Source organism: Haemaphysalis longicornis, unplaced genomic scaffold (genome assembly GCF_048455015.1).
Source record: "Haemaphysalis longicornis isolate Haplotype H1 unplaced genomic scaffold, Haemaphysalis longicornis Haplotype H1 scaffold_5, whole genome shotgun sequence".
Classification (NCBI taxonomy): Eukaryota; Metazoa; Arthropoda; class Arachnida; order Ixodida; family Ixodidae; genus Haemaphysalis; species Haemaphysalis longicornis.
In genome coordinates, this window is record NW_027526385.1 from 101,446,938 (window position 1) to 101,468,555 (window position 21,618).

At 49.2% G+C, this 21,618-nt stretch overlaps 1 protein-coding gene across 2 annotated transcripts in view; it reads left to right on the forward strand.

Moving 5' to 3' along the window:
• Positions 1-21,618, forward strand: part of Pex23 (tectonin beta-propeller repeat-containing peroxin 23) — a 106,187-nt gene that overhangs the window by 76,289 nt on the left and 8,280 nt on the right. The window contains exons 18-20 of one of the 2 annotated variants that reach the window (XM_077671035.1): positions 7,824-7,960; positions 9,959-10,139; positions 16,108-16,243. In XM_077671035.1, the coding sequence (XP_077527161.1) occupies positions 7,824-7,960; positions 9,959-10,139; positions 16,108-16,243 (454 nt within the window). Of the gene's footprint in view, positions 1-7,823; positions 8,061-9,958; positions 10,140-16,107; positions 16,244-21,618 lie in introns of those variants that run through there. The other variant, XM_077671034.1, reaches the window with a different exon arrangement.

The following is a 21,618-nucleotide window of genomic DNA, read 5'->3' on the forward strand; positions in this document are numbered from 1 at the left end:
GGTGGTTGGACTGCGAGGCTGGAAACGACACCCACAACGATCACCCATGCGACGTCACTCCAATTGACGCACCTGACTCTACACAGAGTGAAACCAGAGAATCTGCCAGCCGTTACCTGGGATTCGCGTGGGCGGAGGCCCAACCCAGCAGCGTCGGCAGAAAGAAAACGGAGAGGAGCGTCTTTCGAAGGATGTGGAGGAGGGCGGAACGCGCGGCTGTGGTGTCACCTTTCTCATTACCTCCCCTTCACTCATGGTTCTTTTGTCGCCTTCAAAAAGCGCCCTCCCCCTCCCCAGACGCTGAATCCAAACCGCCGTCTGTCTCCCCGTCTCTACGTGTAGGCGTAGCTTAGTTGGCAAGACGACGGCCTCTCGCTCCGTTTCCCTATGCGGGCCCAGGTTCACAGAGTTTTATACAATCAGGTTAGATCCCTGGCGGTGCCAGCAGATAGCCAGTAGTAGTAGCCTGGGAGTTTTCTGCTGACGCGGACACAAAAATTCCTTGGCTGGTTAGAGGTATACAGTCGAACCCACTTATAACGATCCCAGATATAACGATCTATCGGTTATAACGACCATAGTTCGGGGCACATACGACTTTTCTATGCTACCCATTTAAACTGCGTCCAGATATACCGAACGTTTTTGAACACGTCCTACTTTTACAACGAACACTTCTGACACGGTCACGGTAAAAATATGGCGCATAAGAAGTAAAAAAAAATCAAAATAGTCCTTAAAGGCGGCGTGCTGGTGCGTTCGCCGCTTCACTTTAATCATTACGAAGATATCCGAAATGGGCGAGCACCGCCCGCAGATTTCGGACGCCGCGACCGAGGTCACTCGCTTTCCAGGCATTTTAGATGCGAAGCATCTAATGGTCGGGGCTATGTCCCTCCCTCCGCCGTGCGTCGTCCACACCCCACTGCGCATGCTCGGCTTGCCGAACGCCCGCCCGGTGGTGTCTTACCCTTTAAGGGCTCCTGGAGCGACATTGTTGCCGGTGTCATCCTGGGCCGGCACGAGACGAGCACGCTTCCCTTTTAAGGGCTCCTGGAGCGACAGTGTTGCCGGTGTCTTCCTGCGCCGGCACGATACGAGCACGCTTCACGCGCCTTCGACGTTTCATTGTCGTCGGCGGCGGCGTGTGTCGGCGAGTCTCGGCGGGCCGTGATTACAAGCAGCCCACAACCATCCGGGAAACGTGCATCGACCTCATCTTCAGCAACTTCAGGGTTCATTCACTACAACAGCCCTTGGCTTTATTTACATTTCACAGACCATAAGGCGGTCATAATCAAAGCGAAACGCCAACCACAGCTGGACGTCACCTACGTTGAACATGATGATGATAATGCCTAAATAAAGACAAACTCATACCGCGTACAACGTCTCTCTCTCTCTCTCTCTCTCTCTATTGCCTCTCCACTCTAACACCGCCCCTCCCTTCCAATAAAATTACACCATCTTCCCGTAGGGGTACCCTGAGCAGTATGTGAAGCAGCCATGGGGTCAACGCAATTTCCCATTTCGTAGTTCCGGTGAGTGAAAAGTTTGGTAGTTACCATGGAAACCAAACGGTGTATATAACGGTAGCTACGTACCTAAACCTAACGGAAACGACAAACTGAAAACTAATGGGCACTTGAATAGACACCATGGCTGCTTCGCATAGTACTCAGGGTTCCCCAACAGGAAGATGGTGTAATTTTTTGCAGAGGCAGAAGGGTAGTGAAGAACAAAAATTGGGCCCATCTCCCCACGAGGGGGGACTCGAGTAAATGCGTCGCGTGGGTGGGTGTATTGCGTTAACGTTAGTGTTTGGGGGGTGGTGGTGGAGTGGTAGTGAATGTGTTAACTATTATTGCTTATTACTATTAATTATTATTATTTCTTTCATATATTAATTATTACTTTCGTGATTTTGCGACTCGAGTCCCCCCTCGTGGAGAGATGGGCCCAATTTTTCTTTTTTTTTTTGTGACGCAAGAAGTGAAGGCAAGGAGTAGGTTGTTGTAAGTCGTCATTTATTTATTTGTTGCTGTTGTCGTTGTATTGGACGCTGAGAACGACGGCTTCGTGGTCGCTAAAGTGTACTGTTGGGTCTTTAAGCAGTGGTCGTGCGTTGCAGCAACTGGTGAAGGCGAGATCGATGCAACTGCTGCCGTGTATCAGCAGCTTCTTGACGTAGTTTGAATGAGTCAAGGATATAAGGCGCGTTCGTACCCTTTGATTCTGTGTCGCTTTTGTGGCGCAGTGGGGAGAGCACCATGTACCTCGCGTTCCGCCCACAGGGTCGTGGGATCGAAACCAGGCGCCGATAACTTATTTTTTTTTATATAGTGTAGGGGGAGGGGTGCGGACCTGTTGTTGAGAGCGGGGAGAGTAGCGTGATGCGGGAGAGGAGGAGTGGGGGAGAGGGCGCACCTGCGCGCTGAGCTGTTGCGGACGGACGGCGCACGCTACATGTGACTTAAAGAAATGCTGTGCATTTAAAAGACTGTGGTTGATTCCTCTATCACAGGAATCGGTAAAACACGAAAGTGAAATGTGCAGCGAAATCTGCAGCTGAGCATGATTTGCGGGTCGGCGGCTGTCTTGTGGGTGTGCTTGGCGAGCGACGTCCTGCTGGCCGGTCGCTTCGGCAAAGGCGTACTAGCGTCATTTCCGTGAAGGATATGACGTCAGTGAAATTTTGGGGTATCGCGGCATGAAACACTTTCGTGTTAAAATATAAAACCCGAAAACGAACAACCCAAACTATAACGTACTCTTTAGTGCTAAAGGTTGCTTCCCCGCAAGAAGACCCTGTGTGCAGGGGTGCACCCTTTACAGGCCGCTTGAAGTTAACTTCAAGGCTGTCGAGGTGACGAATAGAAGATTAGAATGCTGGTGGACGAAAAGCAGAGAGGGGAATATTGACTCGAACAGTTACCACCTGTAACAGGAAAGAAAAAAAATATTTTGTGCCTGATAAGTTTTTTTGTGCCTGCCCTAAGCAGCACTAGTATTGAACCAAAAGTGGAAAACGCAGGTATATTAATTCGTAAGATGACACGTCATCACCCCGCGACAAAGGGGAAACCAACAGCAATCATCGTCATCATCATCATGCTTCGCTGTACTGGCGTCACCTCCGTGACGGATATGACGTCAGCAAAATCTTCGTGTATCCGGCAATAAAGCACTTTCGTGTTTTAAAAACAGGAGGGATAGTAATAAAGCCTGGCGGTCAGCCAGAGAAGCCTGATTGATGGTCCACCAGTGAAGGCATAGCCTTTAAGATCCGCGCTCCATATCAGCTGCCGCCCAAGCGTTGCGATCACAGGTGTCGATCTCCACGCCGCCCGAGTCGACGCGAGCGTGGCACCGCGCGCTGCAAAAAGCGATGGTGGTTACTTAGCTGCCATCTAGAGATCGCGGTTCGCCGACACTTCGTTTGTACAGTTGCTCATAACGAATCGCGATGACGTTCAAACTTTCGAACTTCGCTCTTCTCCGGCCGAAGTGACGCAGCTCCCGCTACGCCCAGCCTGGCGTGACTGATAGCGGAGGCCTTCAATGCTTTGACGGACTGTGCTGATAGCTATCGAAGCCATTACGGCGATTGGAGAATTTGAAGACGTCCGAAAGAATTTCTTTACGGGCATTGTGCCGGTAGCGACAGGTTCGACGCAAACATAGTTTAGTTCGTTCGTAAGCAAGCAGCAGGCGTCGCTTCATGGAGCGCGAGGCTTAATTGTCACCAAAGGGGTTGTTCGACATGTTCGTTAATTTGCGCGCGTTATAAAGGGCGAGTCCATATACAACGGACTACTGATATAACAGCCACTTATCGCGGCACCTTTGAGTTCGTCATAAGCGGCTTTGACTGTACCGCGTCGCATCATCATCATCATCATCACCTCATCGATTTCTTTTTTTTTCTTACATCTGCTGTAGAAAGCTAGGCGCCTTGGCCAGTATAACCTTACCAGTATCATTAAAGACTTTTCTGTGTCTCCGCTTCGCAGTAAAAAAAAGTTGAAATAAAAAAAGCTAAAAATGCCGAGGCTCGGATGCAGGACGCAAGCGTTAGAAACCGAAAAGGTTACGGAGGCCTGACAGCAAGTTCGTTGTAGCAGTTGATCGAGAAGATTGCGGCAGTAGTGTTCAAAGCTAGCCACTAGACGTCGGCGCTAGCTATAACCAGGAGTTGGCGGGTGTGCAGTGACTTTGAGATGGATTGTCGCGCATGCCCGTACCAGCAGTATTCGGGTTGTCTTGCAGGGGGCCGTCCGCACAGGCAAATTGTCTGGTACTTCGTGCTATCTCTGCCTTGGACGGCTTCTTTTGGGCCGTGAAAGTTGCAGCACGGAACCACGGTGGCCTTCCGAACCACGGCGAATTTTCGCTCCTGGGGTAGGATGCAAAAATAGTAGTCCTATGAGATGGACAACAACCTACCTTCTCAGAATGTAAACACAGTCCAGAGTTTCTAACAGCAGACCTGTTTAGGCCGACACAAGTCCGTCCGGCGTTGGCAGAAAACTCCGAGCGCATGTGAGCGCGTGCCTCGCGACGACCGCCCGGTGTCGTCCAGGATTGCGCGTGGGCTTAACCCACATGAGGAGCTCCCGCCCTCGTCGTCGTCATCGTGTAACAACCGGCGAGCCACAGGTCCGCTGTGCCGGAAACGATTACGACGAATCTGTCAGGCCATCCATTCACAATGCTCGCGTGGAGACGCGTCCACCGGACCAGCTGATGAAGAAGAGGAGGTCTACCAGGTCTAAGACGCGCTTCAAGAGGATTTGCCGTACGCGTCCGTGCTGCAAATTAATGGTATTTACTTTACAATGCCGTCCAAAACTTATTCGCTAATGGTGCAGTGGAAGTGCTTTTGAAATTTACGACCTTATTTGCGCGTGCCAACTTGTGGCAGGCTTGCTAAGCTACAGTGTCACTTGCTTTATGGCTAATGGGGGCTCTTGATTCTTACCCGATAGTGTGTTGCTACACTCACCACTTCTGGGCCACCACTCTAGTTCTTGTTTGCATATTTAAATGTTCAAAACATGCGCATCGACCAGTTGATGTGATTTGTGTCCGTGCGGTGTGAAGGGCACCGAAACAAAGGAAACGTGCCTGCAAAATGTGATTGATTTGATTGATTGATTGATTGTAGGGTTTAACACGCCGGCGCAACGCAGGCGATGAGGCGCGCCGTAGTGGAGGGCTCCGGATTAATTTTGACCACCTGTGGATCTTTAACGTGTGCCGAAATCTCGTACACACGGGCGTTTTGCTTTTCGCCTCCATCAGAAAAGCGGCCGCCGCGGCCGGGAATCGAACCCGCGTCCTCGTGCTCAGCAGCACAACACCTTAGCCACTGAGCCACCGCGGCGGGTAATGTCGCTTGTACAGATGTGCCGTGCGTATCTGGCGTCCTTTTCGCGCAGCTCTGCGTCCGGCGGGAAAGCGAACGTCCAGTGTTCGAGCAATGCGGTGAAGCCAACAGTGGGCGCATGCGCTGCGGCAAAGCAAACTTTTTAGGGGCAAAGCCCCTTAGGGGCTCGGGCTGTCAGCGTCTCCTGTCGTCGTTGTCTTGTGTGGTCACGGTTCTACACCGGGACACCCGTTTTCCTACGCCTCGCGCTAGAACGTAACGCGTACTAAAAGAGATCTGTATCATTGATAAAACCGGTTCAAAATAAACTAACGTACTCCTGCGAGCTAGCATTTTCGTTCACTAAAATTGAAGCTCGGACGTCTTTGTGTGTTGTTAGATAAAAAGCAGCGCAGAAAAAGGGAGCACTGGGTACGGTGTTGTTTGTGACCAAAGGGTTGAGAATATCCCCCCGCCCGCCTTCTTTTACTGTAGTTGGGTCTGATACGGTACGGTACAACAACTTTATTGATGGGGCCTGCAGACGGCTTGTCGCCCTGGTATTGTTAGGGTACTTCGCCGCGACGCGGCCTTGACGTCGTCTCGGTTGGTGTAGCCTCTACTTCGTCCGCGGCCCCGCTACTTCCTCGGGTCGACCTCTCCTGCCCCTGGTCTGGGGTGGCAGTCTTCCCTTGGTTTCGCTGCGTTGCTGCATTTCGAGTGTGGCCGAAACCTGCTGGACAGCCTGCGTCGGGGTCTCCCTGTCGTAGCTCCTCTTCGCTGCTTCTAGCCGCGGTGGGATCGTCTTCCTCGTTGCTGCTTTGTGTGGATTTTTGCTGCAGTCCCATAGGATGTGAGCCGTCGTGGCTCTCTCTCCTTCTGTCATGTGCGGCATAGGTCACTCGTGTACACGTCCGGGCACACGTGCTTCATTAGGGCTGGGGTGGGTAGCGTCCCCGTCTGGAGTTGCCGATATAGCACTGCTTCCTCCGTGCTTAGGCCCGGGTGAGGCGGTAGCATCGTTCTTCTTGATTGATTGATTGATTGTAGGGTTTAACGCGCCGACGCAACGCAGGCGATGAGGCGCGCCGTAGTGGAGGGCTCCGGATTAATTTTGACCACCTGGGGATCTTTAACGTGCGCCGAAATCTCGTACACACGGGCGTTTTTGCTTTTCGCCTCCATCAGAAAAGCGGCCGCCGCGGCCGGGGATCGAACCCGCGACCTCGTGCTCAGCAGCGCAAAGCATCGTTCTTCTCCTCTCGTGTCTGTATACCACTTCGTTATCTCGTTGTATGTGTTCATGTTGCCTTTGGTCTCCCACCACCACGTTGGATCGATGGCGGCGGTTTCCGCAGCGCGGTTGATGAGTCCTCGCGCCACTGCGCGTTCGCCGTCTCGTTGTGGTTTGCGTGCCCTGTTTCCGATACGTCTGATAACAAAAATTTTGTGGAGAGGGGGCTTAAAAAAAAACAGGGCTTTTATTTCACCTCGAGCCGATTGAGGTGCCGTATACCACGTTGTGCTTTGTTTTGTGGCGTTGTGTTCAGTATGCCACCCTGTGTGCTTGGTTGACTGTTTCAGCATATGCCATTTTAAGGGTGTTTAAGGTGCTTTGGTGCAGTCAGTATACCAGCGTTTTATTAAAGCGAAGCTTGCTATGCCCCACTGATGACGTCGTGCGTCCGAGCAAAACGCGCTGTAGGAAAGGCAACTTTACACAGTGGGTTTCACAAAACGGTGATAAGGGAAGGGATACCTGTCATGTGACTACGTTAGTGGTATTTGGCGTTTTTGGCGAAAAGCAAAAACGCCAGCGTGTACGAGATTTCGGCGCACAATAAAGATCCCCAGGTGGTTTGAATTAATCCGGAGCCCTCCAACACGGCGCGCCTCATCGCCTGCGTTGCGTCGGCGCGTTAAACCCCACTATCAATCATCATCAGTTGGCATTTTTGGCTCGCTAGCGGCCATGATCCCGCAGGGGCGGGGGTCGCTCACAACGCCACTCGCCACTGCATGTATCTAGTTGAAGCTCACCCACGGAGGTGTGGTAGTTTAATGGTGTATTTATAGGGGCGTGGACGTGTGCCACGAGCCGAGATACGCACCGGTTGGCCGTCAAAGCGGTGGCGCCATCTGTCGGCCCAGCTAGGTACCTTCGCCTGGCGTGACGGGCATTGACATTGCTAGCCCATAAACAGCTCCGCTGTTGGAAGTGTTAGAAATGCTTCCCACGGTGGGAATCGAACCTGGGTCCCTCAAGTTATGAAGTCCAAGTCTATCTTATTGCGACATTCCGACCTGATGGAAGCAGTGTGGATTTTAGACTTGGGTTGCATGGGAGAAGGCTTCGCGTTTGAACCAGCTTTCTCAAAAAAAAAGGCTCTGGTATTTGTCTAAAGCATTCATCGTTTTCTCAATATGCTTTGGTACTGTGGGTGGTGGTGTGCAGGTGACGGACTGGGCGGTGGACTACCACACTCCGGGTGGTGTGGACAGCAACGGATGGCAGTATGCGGCCGACTTCCCCTTCTCCTACCACGGCTCCAAGGGAATGACTGACTACGTCCGACGGCGACGCTGGTTTAGGCAAGCGTCTGCCGATCGTGTACAGGAGGGCGGAGGGGAGTTTGCGAGAGGGCAGCCTGCCGTTATTTTTGCTTAAATGGCATATGGCATGGATTCGTGAACGGCATTTGTAACTCGATGTACTACCCCGCGCCAAGTTTATTTACCTAATGCCAAGCTCACCTGGTCTCAAATCACTTGCACTCCAGGTGCAGTAAACACCTGAAGAAGCAATCTGCTCCACGAACACCTTTTGTTAGTGCGTATGCATGATAATAATTAACGACATGTTAATGAATCACTGGGGAATGATTATTTGTCATCGTGGGACCAGAGGTGGTCCCATACTCAACGTGCAAATGGAACCACTTGTTAATAAACGGATTCATTTACTCAATCCAAACTTTGTAGCCTATCACATGCTGTGATCGATGCCATGCTTGTGCTTTACGGCTTAGAACTGTTCAGCACTTGTCTGCGATGTCATCTCAGTTCACTTTTTCATATGTTCACAGTGGGGTCTCTTTTGTGGGCTCAATCATCTGTGCTTCGTCTGTCTTCATCGCCCATAGCAACAACCCCCACTTCTTGCCTTTGGGAAAGAAGCGGGGGTTGTTGCTATGGCGATCTCTCCTAAAGCAGACCACGTTAGCACGCGCTTGAACCCACGGCAACCAGCTTTGCAAACTTGGTGGCTCTGCTCCTGATTTCAGCCGTGAATGCTGTGAATGGGGAGAGGAGCACACCAGAGAGAGATCATGCCTCGAATGCTAGGCAGAGTGTTCTCGAAGGTTGAGCTGCACAACGCCGAGCGCCCCCCTCTTGAGGCACACGATCACTTGTGCTCGATATTGTTTCTTGGTATTAAAGACGACAGTCTATCTTGGGCTACTTAATTAAACACAGAACTTTTGGTCTGTCTGTCAGTGACTCGATTCAGTGACTCAATTTAAGTACCCATTTTTCATCCTTCTTCAACGTTTGATGTATATACGGGTGTGACTAGTAATGATATTGTTTTGAAGACATCTTGATTATGTTTTGTTACTACACCTGGCTGTCTTATTCCTTTTGAGCTGAACGCGCATTTGCTCTTTTCGTCGTGCGCCACACTTAGCACACTTCTGCAGTAGGAAGAGGGTTTCAATGTGTCGTAGCGATCTTCTCAATTTAATTTATTGGTTCCAAAAAGAATTGGGCTTGCATGGCTTGCATGGCAAATGCTGCTGCTTTCGATTCACCGTTGCTCAACTGGACACGTCAGTTTGCTGATTGCTGCTTTGCTGCTCGTATTTTCTTTTATAGCTGAGCACCGGTTCGCTGCAATTAATGTAATTTAAAAAAAAATAAAGCCATTCCACTTAATGTGAAAGCTGTCGGAAGTGCACAGCAGTGATTCACCATAATAAGCTATAGCGCCGTTAGTTGCTCACTGCTACCACCCAATGCAATTCAAGCCCCCTGCCTGAAACTGCGCCAGTGGGAATTATGTTCTTTTTGTGCTTGCTTTTCCTCCCACACGTGCCGGCGTTGCATTGCCACTTTTTTTTCGGTAGCTATCGTAAAAACCAACCCAGCGAGCGTTCCTAACTAAATGAACGTGGGTGGTGCCGGTTAATTACGTGTATTTTGCCTCAAATGTACCGGTAGTTTTCTTTGCGCTAAACAGCGGGCAGATGTAGGACAAGTGCCAGCGGTGCACGAGTTCCGAACGCTTATGACTATATAAACTGCTTGGCTTTTGCAATAAACCACTTGACTTTCAAAACCTCTGGGTTATGCCACGATGACAGGGGCTACGACGGAACGCCGGCTCTACTTGCATTCAGCGAGTGAGCTATGACGACAAGGCGTGGCCCTAAAGTGCTCTGCACTTAAAAGGAACCTTGTATAGTTGTTCTTCACTGCATGACAATTCCAATAATGTTTCACACCTCCTTTCACACCTGACAGGATATAGACTGCATTCCCGCTATGTTTTTGTGGCGCGGGTGATGTGACGCCGTCTGTTGGGGGCAGGCTGTGCCGGCTGTCCACGACGGGTCCCTGGGCTGAGGTGGAGCCTATGCCTCTGCGCGACGTCTCCCTCGCTCTCGACGCCCGAGCTGGCAACGTGGGCGACGGCGGGGTGGCGGTGTGGGCAGTTGCATCCGACGGCGAGGCTGTCTACCGCAAGGATGTCACGCCGGATTGCCCCCAGGTGAATGGTTCTTCGCACTGGCTTTCGTTCGACACGCCAGCTACACATTCTGGATTTTCTGTGTTCCCGATGTATGCAGGGTTGCCGGAACCGGGAGGGCAGGTGGGGCCAGAGTTCCCCGAGTATTTTTACTTACGGGCTCAGGCCCACCTAGTTCGAGCCCCATTGACATTTTTTTTTGCGCAACTTACGATCTCCCGTCCCCATAAATTTGGCTGCTTCCACAACAGGATGGCAGCCAGTTTTAGGTTGACAACAGTCACGAAACATGAAAGCAGCCATGGATTGCCAAACCGGCACGTTCACGGTTGTCTGCTTGGCAGCCACCGGCGCGATGGTTGAGAAACGCAGCAGCCGTTTACCAAACCTGCAGTCTCCGAATATATTTTGTGCGGGATTACTCTCGTAGTGAATAAGCTTTGTGACATGGCAGTTAATTGCCAGGTGGAGTCGTCCTTCCTGTGGTACGCAACAGAGCAAGCGCGCGGCTCCAAGTCAGGAAAGGAGACTGACTCATCATGCTAGGCGGGTGAAGCAAGGGCTTTTAATTTGTAAGTGGAAGCGGCAAACGAGATCCACCTGATATTGATTGGTGAAGAGTGCTACCATAGTGTACCCGTAGAAGGAGACTGGCGAGCTTTGCCACCTTAAGCAGTAGTTCCTGTGTGCACGCGCACCGAAAGGGGCAACTAAGCACGCAGTGTTACCTCCAGGAGGGGTGACGGCAGCAGACAGACAAACAAACATTCCTGCGATGAATGACTAATCAGCTTTTAAAAGTGGATGAGTTTTGGGTGCGTCAGCGTAAAAACCGCTTTAGGTGATTGCACCCACCAGCATGTCTGGTTTGGTGGCTAGATATGCAGGGTCCTTGAGCCTTGGTGAACATAGCGGACAGCAAAAAACACCGCAGTGGCATGCAATGGAACTTATCAATTTAGTTCTGCACTGTTTTACCTCTCCCTCTGTGCCATGTCTTTGTCAAACCCACAAGAGTGTTCTATGCAGTACTGACGTTCACGTAGGGCGTGTTAGCTCTTCGAAGTGGACGAGGAACAGGGTGGGGCGACGTAAAACGCGTGTGGAGGGTGTTAAGTTCAGGCTCATTGCCTAATTAATTAAATCCGCACCGCAACTAGATATCGCTCATTGCGTTTAGTGTTTTTCCGTGTATTGTATTTGTTTTCACGCCAGCCGGGCTGATGGAGGCACGAATGGTGCAAGCAAATTCCGTGGCAGCTTTTTTTCATTCGCCACACTTTTGTGCTTCATCAGCGAGCAGGCCCGGAGAGAACCCATACAAATGCTTGATTGATTGTAGGATTTAATGCATCGACGCAACGCAGTTGATGAGGCGCGCCGCAGTGGAGGGCTCCGGATTAATTTTGACCACCTGGGGATCTTTAACGTGCACCGCAATCTTGAACACATGGGTGTTCTTGCTTTTCGCCTCCATCAGAAATCAGAAAAGCGGGCGCCGTGGCCAGGAATCGAACCCGCGACCTCGTGCTCAGCAGCGCAACGCCTTAGCCACTGCGCCACCGCGGCGGATCTATACTAATGCGCTGGTCACCCCAAAGTCGTTGGAAGCGATGCTAGCGTTTAGAGGACGGTTTCCTCTAGTTCGTTTTAGTAAACTGGCATAAGGGGTACGTTGACTTTGTAATGTCAACAATTATTGCCATGGGAATTCCGCGGCGGAACGAAGCTTTCAAGGGGTCCGATTCGGTCCATGTCTGGTCCTGGCGACTAGTGGCTGGGATACACCTATGGGTAGGTGGCCACGCTATGTAATGCGCGCGATGTGTTGAGTGGGAGCACAATCATTACATTAGCGTGCAGGGTATGGACAATACTTTAAGACAGGCCGCCTGAGAACAGCATCAAGAGTGACGCAGGTGTTTGAGCCGATTTTTATTGATGTTATCTTTGTGGTGGTGATCTTTATTAGCAGGCGGACCTGGCCTTGCGTGGTAGGTGTTTTGCGGAACACCTTCAAGTTTTCGCATCAGAGTAAGTGAGTTGGGAGGTCACGTGACTATTTTGCAACCACTTAAGTTTGTGTGTCACTGTGGCCAATCAGTGACCTAGTCAATAGGCTATCCTCGCTTTCAAATTGTGATGTCCCTTTTGTGGGCCGAGTTTTGGCGGTAGAACCGAAGAGTTTGGTGTTTTGCGAAGAGAGGGGAGCCCCGTTCGATGCGGGCCTTGTCCGACCTGTTTTCTGCAACCTTGGCTATGAGTATAAAGTTTTAAATTCTTCCTGTAAATAAATTGTACATTTGTACAGCTTGCTTCTTGAAGTAGCCCATCGTTTGCTACGTGCCGTCGACCACGAGCGAGCGAGTCACCGTTTCCTCTGGTAATCTTTTCAATCACTGGCGAGAGCAAGAGCCTGATGTGTGTCTTTTCTGTGGGTATGCAGCATTGCAGGGTGCCCAAATCGCATCCTCCTCTTAAGTGTTGCGCTGTGGGAGGGGAACTTTTCCAATTAGACGGCATTGTTCGTAGAGACTTCCTGGAGTAGGCGACCATGAAACGACGGGTAGATAAAAATGCAATGCTGTAGCTCGCCGAGTGCATTCTCAACTTGATTCTTGTCCCGACTTGTAAACACATTATAAATAAGCAGGCTCAGCTTGTACGAAGCTGCACTAGTCTTTTCGCTCAGAAGGCACAATGGCGGCCAGCCCTGCTAATAGACCGGCAGGCAGCGCTCACTATGGTCTGCACCGGTCTCTGCAATTATGATTAGTTCGTAATTCTGTTGAGTCTTGCTCATTTGGAAACATAAAACTCGTCACTGATACACGTTAAACTACAAATGTACAATTTGTAGGAGCAGTTGGAGCAGTTTGTGAACTAAATTAGTCAGAAAGAAGAAGCATTGCGTGTCAAAAACGCTCTTTTACATGGTTAATAGATAAAAAAGTGGGTTTTTTTTCTCTTGACCGGAACTCAGATTTGAGTAGCTTAAAAAATAAAGTACATTAAAAAATTTAAAAGGAAATTTTCGCTTCAGCTCCCCACTGAAAATATGGTTCCAGCGTCACTGGATGTGCGGCATTCAGATTCGTCAAATTGGTGTCCACTATATTGCTGGTGTCAAAGTCGAGGTTGGATGGGTGTTGTGGGCGTGATTTCTTTGTGACATTAACCGGTGACCTGGCAACACGAATTTTGAGGAAAAGAGCGCAGAGGACGAGACAAAGTAAAGGAATGACACAACGCAGGCGCTGATTAACAACTGAGCATGGTGTAATGCCGACGGCAAGTATCCACACAGTGGAGAAAAAAAAAGGGTATAACATATTATCAAAATTCTTGTCTTATGTAGGCTTATCAATATTATCGTTTGACACTATGTCAGTTTGTCAGTTTTTTCTTTGTTTCATGTTTTTTTCTCTCTGTCACATTAAACTAGGCTCGGTTTTTGTGGCGTTTTTCTTTGATTTACAATGTACCAACAAGCCCTTGGGCAATTCCTTCTGCAATCATCTTGACCCTGTCGGCATGGGATGTCTTACTCTTTCGATATTTCCTGCATAAATATGGTACTTGCTTCCAGCTCTTAGATGAAATGGTATGTGGTGGTTTTCACAGCAACGTGTCAGGACATGAGATATTTCTTTTTTCACTGCGTACATACAGTAGAATGTACCCTCGAAGGAGGATTTAGTGGAACAGCCAATGAAATAAAAAAATTTTGACACGTCAGTATCCGCCCACTGCCAACTTAAACCGGTAATAACCAAGGGTGTGGGAACATTGAAAGCTTCAAATGTGAATGGAGTGGATCTTGTGTTTTCATTTGTGTTTGATTAGAGAATTGACACTTGTCATCTTCGAATTCAGGTGTGTTGTTGCAAAAATTTGTGCTTGTAGCAGCACCTAAATTGGCTTCAGCAACTGAACTGAGCATATGAGAATGGGTCTTGCGAATGTCACCAAATTACAGCTGTGGAAGGGGAAATAAACTTTCCATATTTTTGTTTTTGTTTTTACCATTCTCATGTATTGCTGTATGAGTGATGCTTGTAGATTCCGTTTCATGTTTTGAAAAGTATAATATACTGAAAAAAAATATTTGGTATTCAGTTGGATATCTGAAGGCATTTTTGTAGTTGTATTTAACTCAGACAGAAAATTTCGTCCTTTAAACGCTTGTAATAATGGTTTTTCCCATCGCTGAAATTCTCAGCACCTCTGTGCAGTCATCCCTCAGGCGATCATATTCCCACAGAAGAGGGCTGTTGATGAAAGCTTCACAAAGCAGCTAGTCATATAAACAAGTTCAATCAATCACTGTTATCGATCAACAATTTCAGCCTCTCTATCATCATTTGATGCTGATGCTATTGAGGCTGACCTTTGCAGTTTATGATGATAATGGATGGTTGTGCCTGAGAACATATCGCAGGTTATTATCAGTGACAACTTCAGCTGAAAGCTCGACATGAAGGCGATAAGCGAAAACGCCCGCGTGTTCGAGATTTCAGTGCACGTCAAAGATTCCCAGGTGGTCAAAATTAATCTGGAGCCCTCCACTACGGCGCGCCTCATCGCCTGTGTAGAGTCGGCACGTTAAACCCCGCAATCAATCAATCAATTAATCAATCAATCAATCAAAGCTGAAGGCTCGAATTTGCAACACTCCTACATAGTTGACCCTCAAACGTGTCCATTGTTTGAACCAATCAATAGAATAATTAATAGATGGATCAATGAATCAACGAGTAAAATAAATGAGAACTTCAGCTGAAGCTTCGCTCAGTCGGTTGGATTAGGTCGGGTTGGGTTGGGTAGGCCGGCCCGAGGCTCAAATTTGCATTACCCCTGCATGGTTGGCCCTCTATAGTTAAGAGGGGGTATATGTCAGCATTCGGCAGGCATTCTCAGATAATGAATGGCAGCCTACCATGGTCCCGGAAGAAGAAAGTGTATGGCAGCTGCATCTTACCGGTACTCACCTACGGGGCAGAAACTTGGAGGCCCACTAAGAGGGCTCAACTTAAAGGAGCACTGACACCAATTTTCGGCGTTAATGTTATTGCACAGTTTGCTTCCTTCACTCAACAGAATACCCTGGGTGAAATATGAGCGGCCTGCGACGCGTAGAACTTAGTTCAATTGGATCTCATTTATCGCGCCGGCGGAGGAGCGCGCGGAGCGGCACTCAGCAAATGGACATCAGCGTGACATCACTCCAGGAGAGGAAAAAGAAGTGACGGGACAGCGCTCGTAAAAACTCGTGCCGTCACTTCACGCGCGCGGCCCCACGAGCGGCGAGCAGGCGCTACACCCTCTCAAGCGGGCGCCGGTGACGTCCACACAAAGCGGTGAGGTCAGGCAGGGAGTCTGTCATATGCACCGTTCCGGATGAAAGCGCAGGAATCTGAAACAAACGATTTTCAGGCCGTTCAATGTAATTAACTATCGCGCGCTGAAGTATTTGAAGTGCTGTTTCAGGTTCGCCAGACCATTAAGCATCGATAAAAGCAATAAAAGTGTAACATAAAATTTTCATGTCAGTGCTCCTTTAAATTCGGGACAACTCGGCGAGCAATGGAACGGAAGATGATAGGTGTAACATTAAGGGACAAGAAGAGAGCGGAGTGGGTCAGGGAACAAATGCGTGTGAAGGACATATTACTAAAAATTAAGAAGAGGAAATGGGCATGGTCAGGGCATGCAATGCCAACAAAAGATAACCGTTGGTCATTAAGGTTAACAGAGTGGGTCCCTAGAGAAGGCAAGTGCTGCAGGGGGCGGCAGAAAGTCAGATGGGCAGATGAGATCAAGAAGTTTGCGGGAATAAATTGGTTGCAGTTAGCACAGGACCGGGATAATTGGATATCTATGGGAGAGGCCTTTGCCCTGCAGTGGGCATGAGAGGCTGATGATGATCACGATGGTGATGATGACGCATCAGCCTCATGGCCCTCTCGCTGTCCTCATTGCAAACCAGGGCAAGGCATGGCTGCACGTTCCAGCAGAGCAGCAGTTTGAGGCGATCACCGTCGGAGCGCGGCACCGCGTGTGGGCCATCGGCCAGGACGGGTGGGCCTACGTCCGCAACAGCATTTCGGCCGATCGCCCTACTGGTAAGCACCTTGGGATTTCTGCCCGCCTAAATCAAAGACGTGCGAGTCTTCAACATGCACCTGTGCTGTGTATTTGTTGTGTCTACATGCAAGGCGTGTGTGTGTGTTGTGTGTGTGTGTGTGCCTGCGTGCATGCGTTTATTTGTGCGTACACATGCACAAGTAAACGCACCTCCATGGTAAGAAAAGTGGAAGAACTCGGATTGCTACTTGAGAACAAATTCTCCGTGTTGTTCAATCAAGACAGCGACGTGGACACTGTCAGCAGTCATTTCACAAATGTTGTCACTCGGTCAGCTCTAGCCACAGGAGAGAAGCAGCCCTAATGTGAATTAAAGTTATCACAGAAAACTAAGAAACTCATTGAAAAGCACCGAAAAAATTTTACGCCTCCAGTGCAAGGGACAGAGTAGAATTGGCCGAATTGTCGAAATTGATAAAGTGTGTAACACAAACAACAAAACAAAAGTGTGTAACAAAGCGTAGCAAAAGTGTGTAACACAAGTAAAACTGCCGACATCCGTGCATTCAACATTGCAAAAGTTGAAGCAGTGTTGGAACATGGAGGAAGTTTGAAAGCGACTGGAAGGAAACTCGCTATTGGCAGAAATCGAATGTATGCACTCTGGGATGAGAATAGTGAAATAATCAACAATATCAATGAAGTGCTAAAAATAGCCGAGGCATTTTACGGAAAACTCTGCGCTGTTCACCCTAACCCAGACACAAGTTTTGCGCTAACTGGTGCCATGCAGGTTCCTCCTGTTACAGGAGATGAGGTAGCAGTGGTGCTCAAAACAATGAAGAAAGGCAAAGCTGCAGGAGATGATGGCATTATGGCCCATACATTGTGCCTTCATGGGTATATTGTGCAAACAAAGCTTGCAAACTTACCGTATTTGCACGATTCTAACGCACCCCCGGTTGTAATACGCAGGTTAGTTTACATTGGGGAAATTCAAAAATATAGCTTGCCGCCAATTCCACCACGCAGATGTAAAAACATGACACCTCGTCAAGCCGCGTACCTGTTAGAAGGCATTTTATTTTAGGGGATGTTTTAGGTACACCAAAACTTATGCACATGATATTGGCGGATTGTTTTGGATTGGATTGAGTTGGATTTCGCTGTGAATTCGATTTCGCTTTTGAGTGCGATTGTAACGCGCACACAAATTTGAGACCTGCATTTAGCAAAAAAAAAAAGGTGTGCGTTAGAATCGTGCAAACACGGTATTCTCCCAGTGCCTGCGGACTTAACTGTGCCAAAGGCATGGAAAATCGCAAGTTCAGTTCTTCTCCATAAGAAAGGTGATGGCAAAGAGCTAAAAAATTACAGACCCATCAGCCTGCTCTCAGTTACCCGCAAGTTATTTACAAAGGTGATTCTCAATCGCGTAAGTGCGACTTTATACCTTCAACAGCCACGAGAACAGGCCGGTTTTAGAAAAAGTTTCTCGACTTTAGACCATGTTCACGCTATCAATCAGGCAATCGGAAAATGTTCAGAGTGTAATGCACCGTTTGCACATGGCATTTGTGGATTATGAAAAAAACATTTGACTCAGTGCCCATTTAAGCAGTAATTAAGGCGTTATGTGATCATGGAGTTGACAATCCATACATTGCACTCTTCCTATATATATGCAATGGATGCACGGGAACTACATGTCTCCATTCCTGGTAGGTTTCCTACATAAAGAATGTCCAGCAAGGAGACACATTTCCTTCACAGTTATTTACGGCTTGTTATTTATTGTTAGTTATTTGTAGTTATTTATTGTTAGTTATTTATAGTTTGCAGACAATATTGTCTTGTTCACGAGAGCAGTCAGAAATCGCAGAGCATGCTTCGCCAATTGTGCTTGAAAGTTTGGTTGGAGGATTGAAAACGAACACGAAAAACTTAAAGGTTATGTTCAGTAAGCACTCCCAGGAACGTGACTCCAAGGAACTTCGGTAACGAAATCTTCGAAGTTACGCCCATCCTGGGCAAGTCGTAAATGCTGATCCTAATCAGGAAAAGGAAATTATCTGCGCAATAACCATGGGGTGGGCTGCTCTTGGTAGGAATTCTGATATCCTGAATACCATATTTACTTGCATAATTCGTAATGTTTCTGTTGAAACAGTGGCTCCATTTAACAAATACCCATTTATCAAGGCTTTGTAGTAAACTGATGTTTTGGGATATGTCTGCTGTGGAAGTATGTCATAATTTACAGAGCTGCGAAGCTATCCTGAAGTAAATGTGACTACAAGCCTTCTCCCTTTCCATTGTGCCATGAAGCAGTGCACAAGGTACTGCCAGCCCAGTAGGGTAATCTCTCATTGACTTAACCAAAAAATCGCGAAATAAGTGATTTTTGGAAAACCATGTATTTGGGTTGTATATGTCATAAACTAGCTTCTCTGAAATTATCAGCTCCTAATTCACCGTAAAAATGTCAAAAAACGATTATATAACCAGCCGCGGCATCTCCTGAGGAGCGAGCAAACGCAAAACGGACCCAAATTTCGCGCGACCCGCCGCGGTGGCTCAGTGGCTAAGGCGTTGCGCTGCTGAGCACGAGGTCGCGGGTTTGATTCCCGGCCGCGGCGGCCGCTTTTCTGATGGAGGTGAAAAGCAAAAACGCCCGTGTGTACGAGATTTCGGCACACGTTAAAGATCTCCAGGTGGTCAAAATTAATCCGGAGCCCTCCACTACGGCGCGCCTCATCGCCTGCGCTGCGTCGGCGCGTTAAAACCCTACAATCAATCAATCAATCAAATTTCGCGCGAACGCAGCCACCATGCCGCTTGCCGTAGAGCCGCCATTTTTATCTTGTTTTGTTTGTGGATTCTTCCGCTTTTTTTTTCCCGCCATTACTGCTGGCGGCCGAGGCGTGGTCGAGGCGTGATACGCTTGTGATTGGGGGACTTGCAGCGCTTTCGAGTTTCACGCGTCCCGTGTGTGAAGCTACAATTGGACCGTGCGCCCGCTGCCCGGGCAAGCGAGCTGACGCGTGAACGCTATTGGCTGCTGTGCGTGATGACGCACGCTTCCCCCCGGCCGGCGGCCTGCGCCGCTCGCATCCACCGATACCCTGCGCCATTGTCTGCTTTTCGCTGCTCCTTTGTTCTGCCTCACTGTTTACCACCTTTTCGTTCGCTAGTCCGCTCATTCTACTTACCGTATTTACTCGCGTAATCCTCGCACTTTTTTTTCGGAAAAGTCAATGCAAAGTTAGGGGTGCGAGAATTATGCGGGGAAAAAAAATCCGGTGCACAGTGTTGCCAATTTGTCTTATGCCAATCCTGCTAAATGTAGCTGTCGTTTTTTGTATATGTAAGCTCAGTGTTGCCAACAGCAGCTATTTCTTTTTATTTTATAATTTACAACGTAAACAGTATCCCGTCGATCAGCGATCATGAAATTGCCGCCTTTGCTTTCTGGCGCGCGCCCTATCTCGCCGTCGTCATTTGCGTGCCCTACTTGTGAAGCTCGACAGTAACGCACGTTGAAGTCGGTGACGCCGAAGAGCCTGCCTGCGGCGCGGTTGCCGTGTTCGATCGCATACTCTATCGCTTTCAATTTGAAAGCGGCAGTGTAGCTGGCGTTCTTCCCCATGGCGAAGCGGCACCAAGCACAAAACAGAGATCAAAAAGTTCTCAAAATGGCAGCGAGCTATCCACCACTGACGCGAGTGACTCACTGACTGCTGCCGCTCAACGACGGGACCACGACGGCGACACGAAGACACGACAGCGGGCTACGCGAACATCGTCTAGTTGCGCGCACGCGAAACCGGCTCAAGGACAGTGTCAAAACATTCTTTCCGATGCGTAATTTTTTATTCTGTGTGTGAGAGTAGCTTGTTAGGGCGCCTGTTAGGGAGTAGCCATGCAGGTTGTTAGGGCGCCTGGATGGCCTTGGATACACAGCGCTCTCCGCCGAACCGAGAGGCGGCAAGGGAGGGCGCGCGTTGGAGAGCGCGTGCACCATGCGGGTTTCGCGATCAGGCATCTTTCGCCGCTGCAAAGTTGGGGGTGCGAGGATTATGCGAGGAACCAAAAAATCCAAGTTTTGGTGGCTCACATTAGGGGTGCAAGGATTACGCGAGTAAATACGGTAGTTTTTTGCCGTGCTTACGATCGCTGACGTACTTCAATAGTTCGGAGTAGCCTGCCAGATCGTGTACGTGATCGGACACGATGCGCGGAGTGAAGTTCAGGACGCTACACGCGTTCGGTGCGCGGAAGCGTTCCATGAAGCTCGTTCGCATGGCCAAGAAGAAGGTTGCGCAGAGCATCGCTAACGATAGTGTCCGCGCTTCCAACGATGATCTCCTGCCCTGTCTGTGCAAGACTTCGATGCTACGAGTGTGTCCGGCATCTCGAGCGCATCGACCTCTGCGACCGCGGCCTCCGTCTCCGGTCTCGCATCAACCTCGACAAGCGAGAACGTGTCGCGTACAGTTCACTTGGAGACACATTTCCTGACACGCGAGGAGGTCGAGGCAGCGAACAGTCAACGTGCTGCTGTTCAAAACGAACTTGGTGCTATGCCGGCGACCCAGAGGAAGTTCCAAGCCACGGAGCCCTACCCTGTGCCTGCCATCGTTACAGGTGAAGGTGGGAAGTTTCGCTTAGCGCAAATGCAAATAGTCCTGTGGTCCCTGATGCCCATGGACAGGGGTGAGACAGCTGCGCATATTGCGCAGTTTTGATACGACTTTGTTTTCTTGCGCCAGGCTGCTCCAAAAGCTTGAAAATAGCAAAAACTGCGCCAAACTGCTCCAAATCAGTCTGGAGCCAAGGATTTTAACGCTCCCGTCAGTTTCAGTGGAGGAAAATGCTTACTGACTGCATACTTTTCCAGCATCCCCAAGGTGAAGCGGTTTGTGAAGGTATTGATCTATTAATAAAAAAACCCGCATATAATTGTTTCCGGGATAGCTTTTTCGAAAGTCGCTATCTCGGCTTGCACGCGTAAATTCTTTGATTTGTTGAAGTTCTCCCATCGAAAACGATTGCAAAGTCCCGTAGAAAAAATATGTGCACTGAGGCGACAAACTACTTGTGCAAGTTGATGAAAAAAACGGCAATTTTTGGAGCGCCGTATTTCAGTAACAAAATTACTGGTCGCCGCCATCTTGGTGTGGTGAAGATTGGAAAGTATGACCGCCGGGCGAAGCAGTTGCTTGTGGTTCAGGCAGAGTGCTGTTCACTGATTTCTACCCTGGTTTTGGTTATGGGGGTGACTGGGTTTACATTTAGTCGTTTGATCTGTAGCGGGAAATTGCGCGACCCGAAAGACGGGAATTCATCAAAAACAACGCGGTGCCTTCGAATTCGCCGTGTTTCCGCCTGAAGTGTGGGGCGCGGTGTGTGA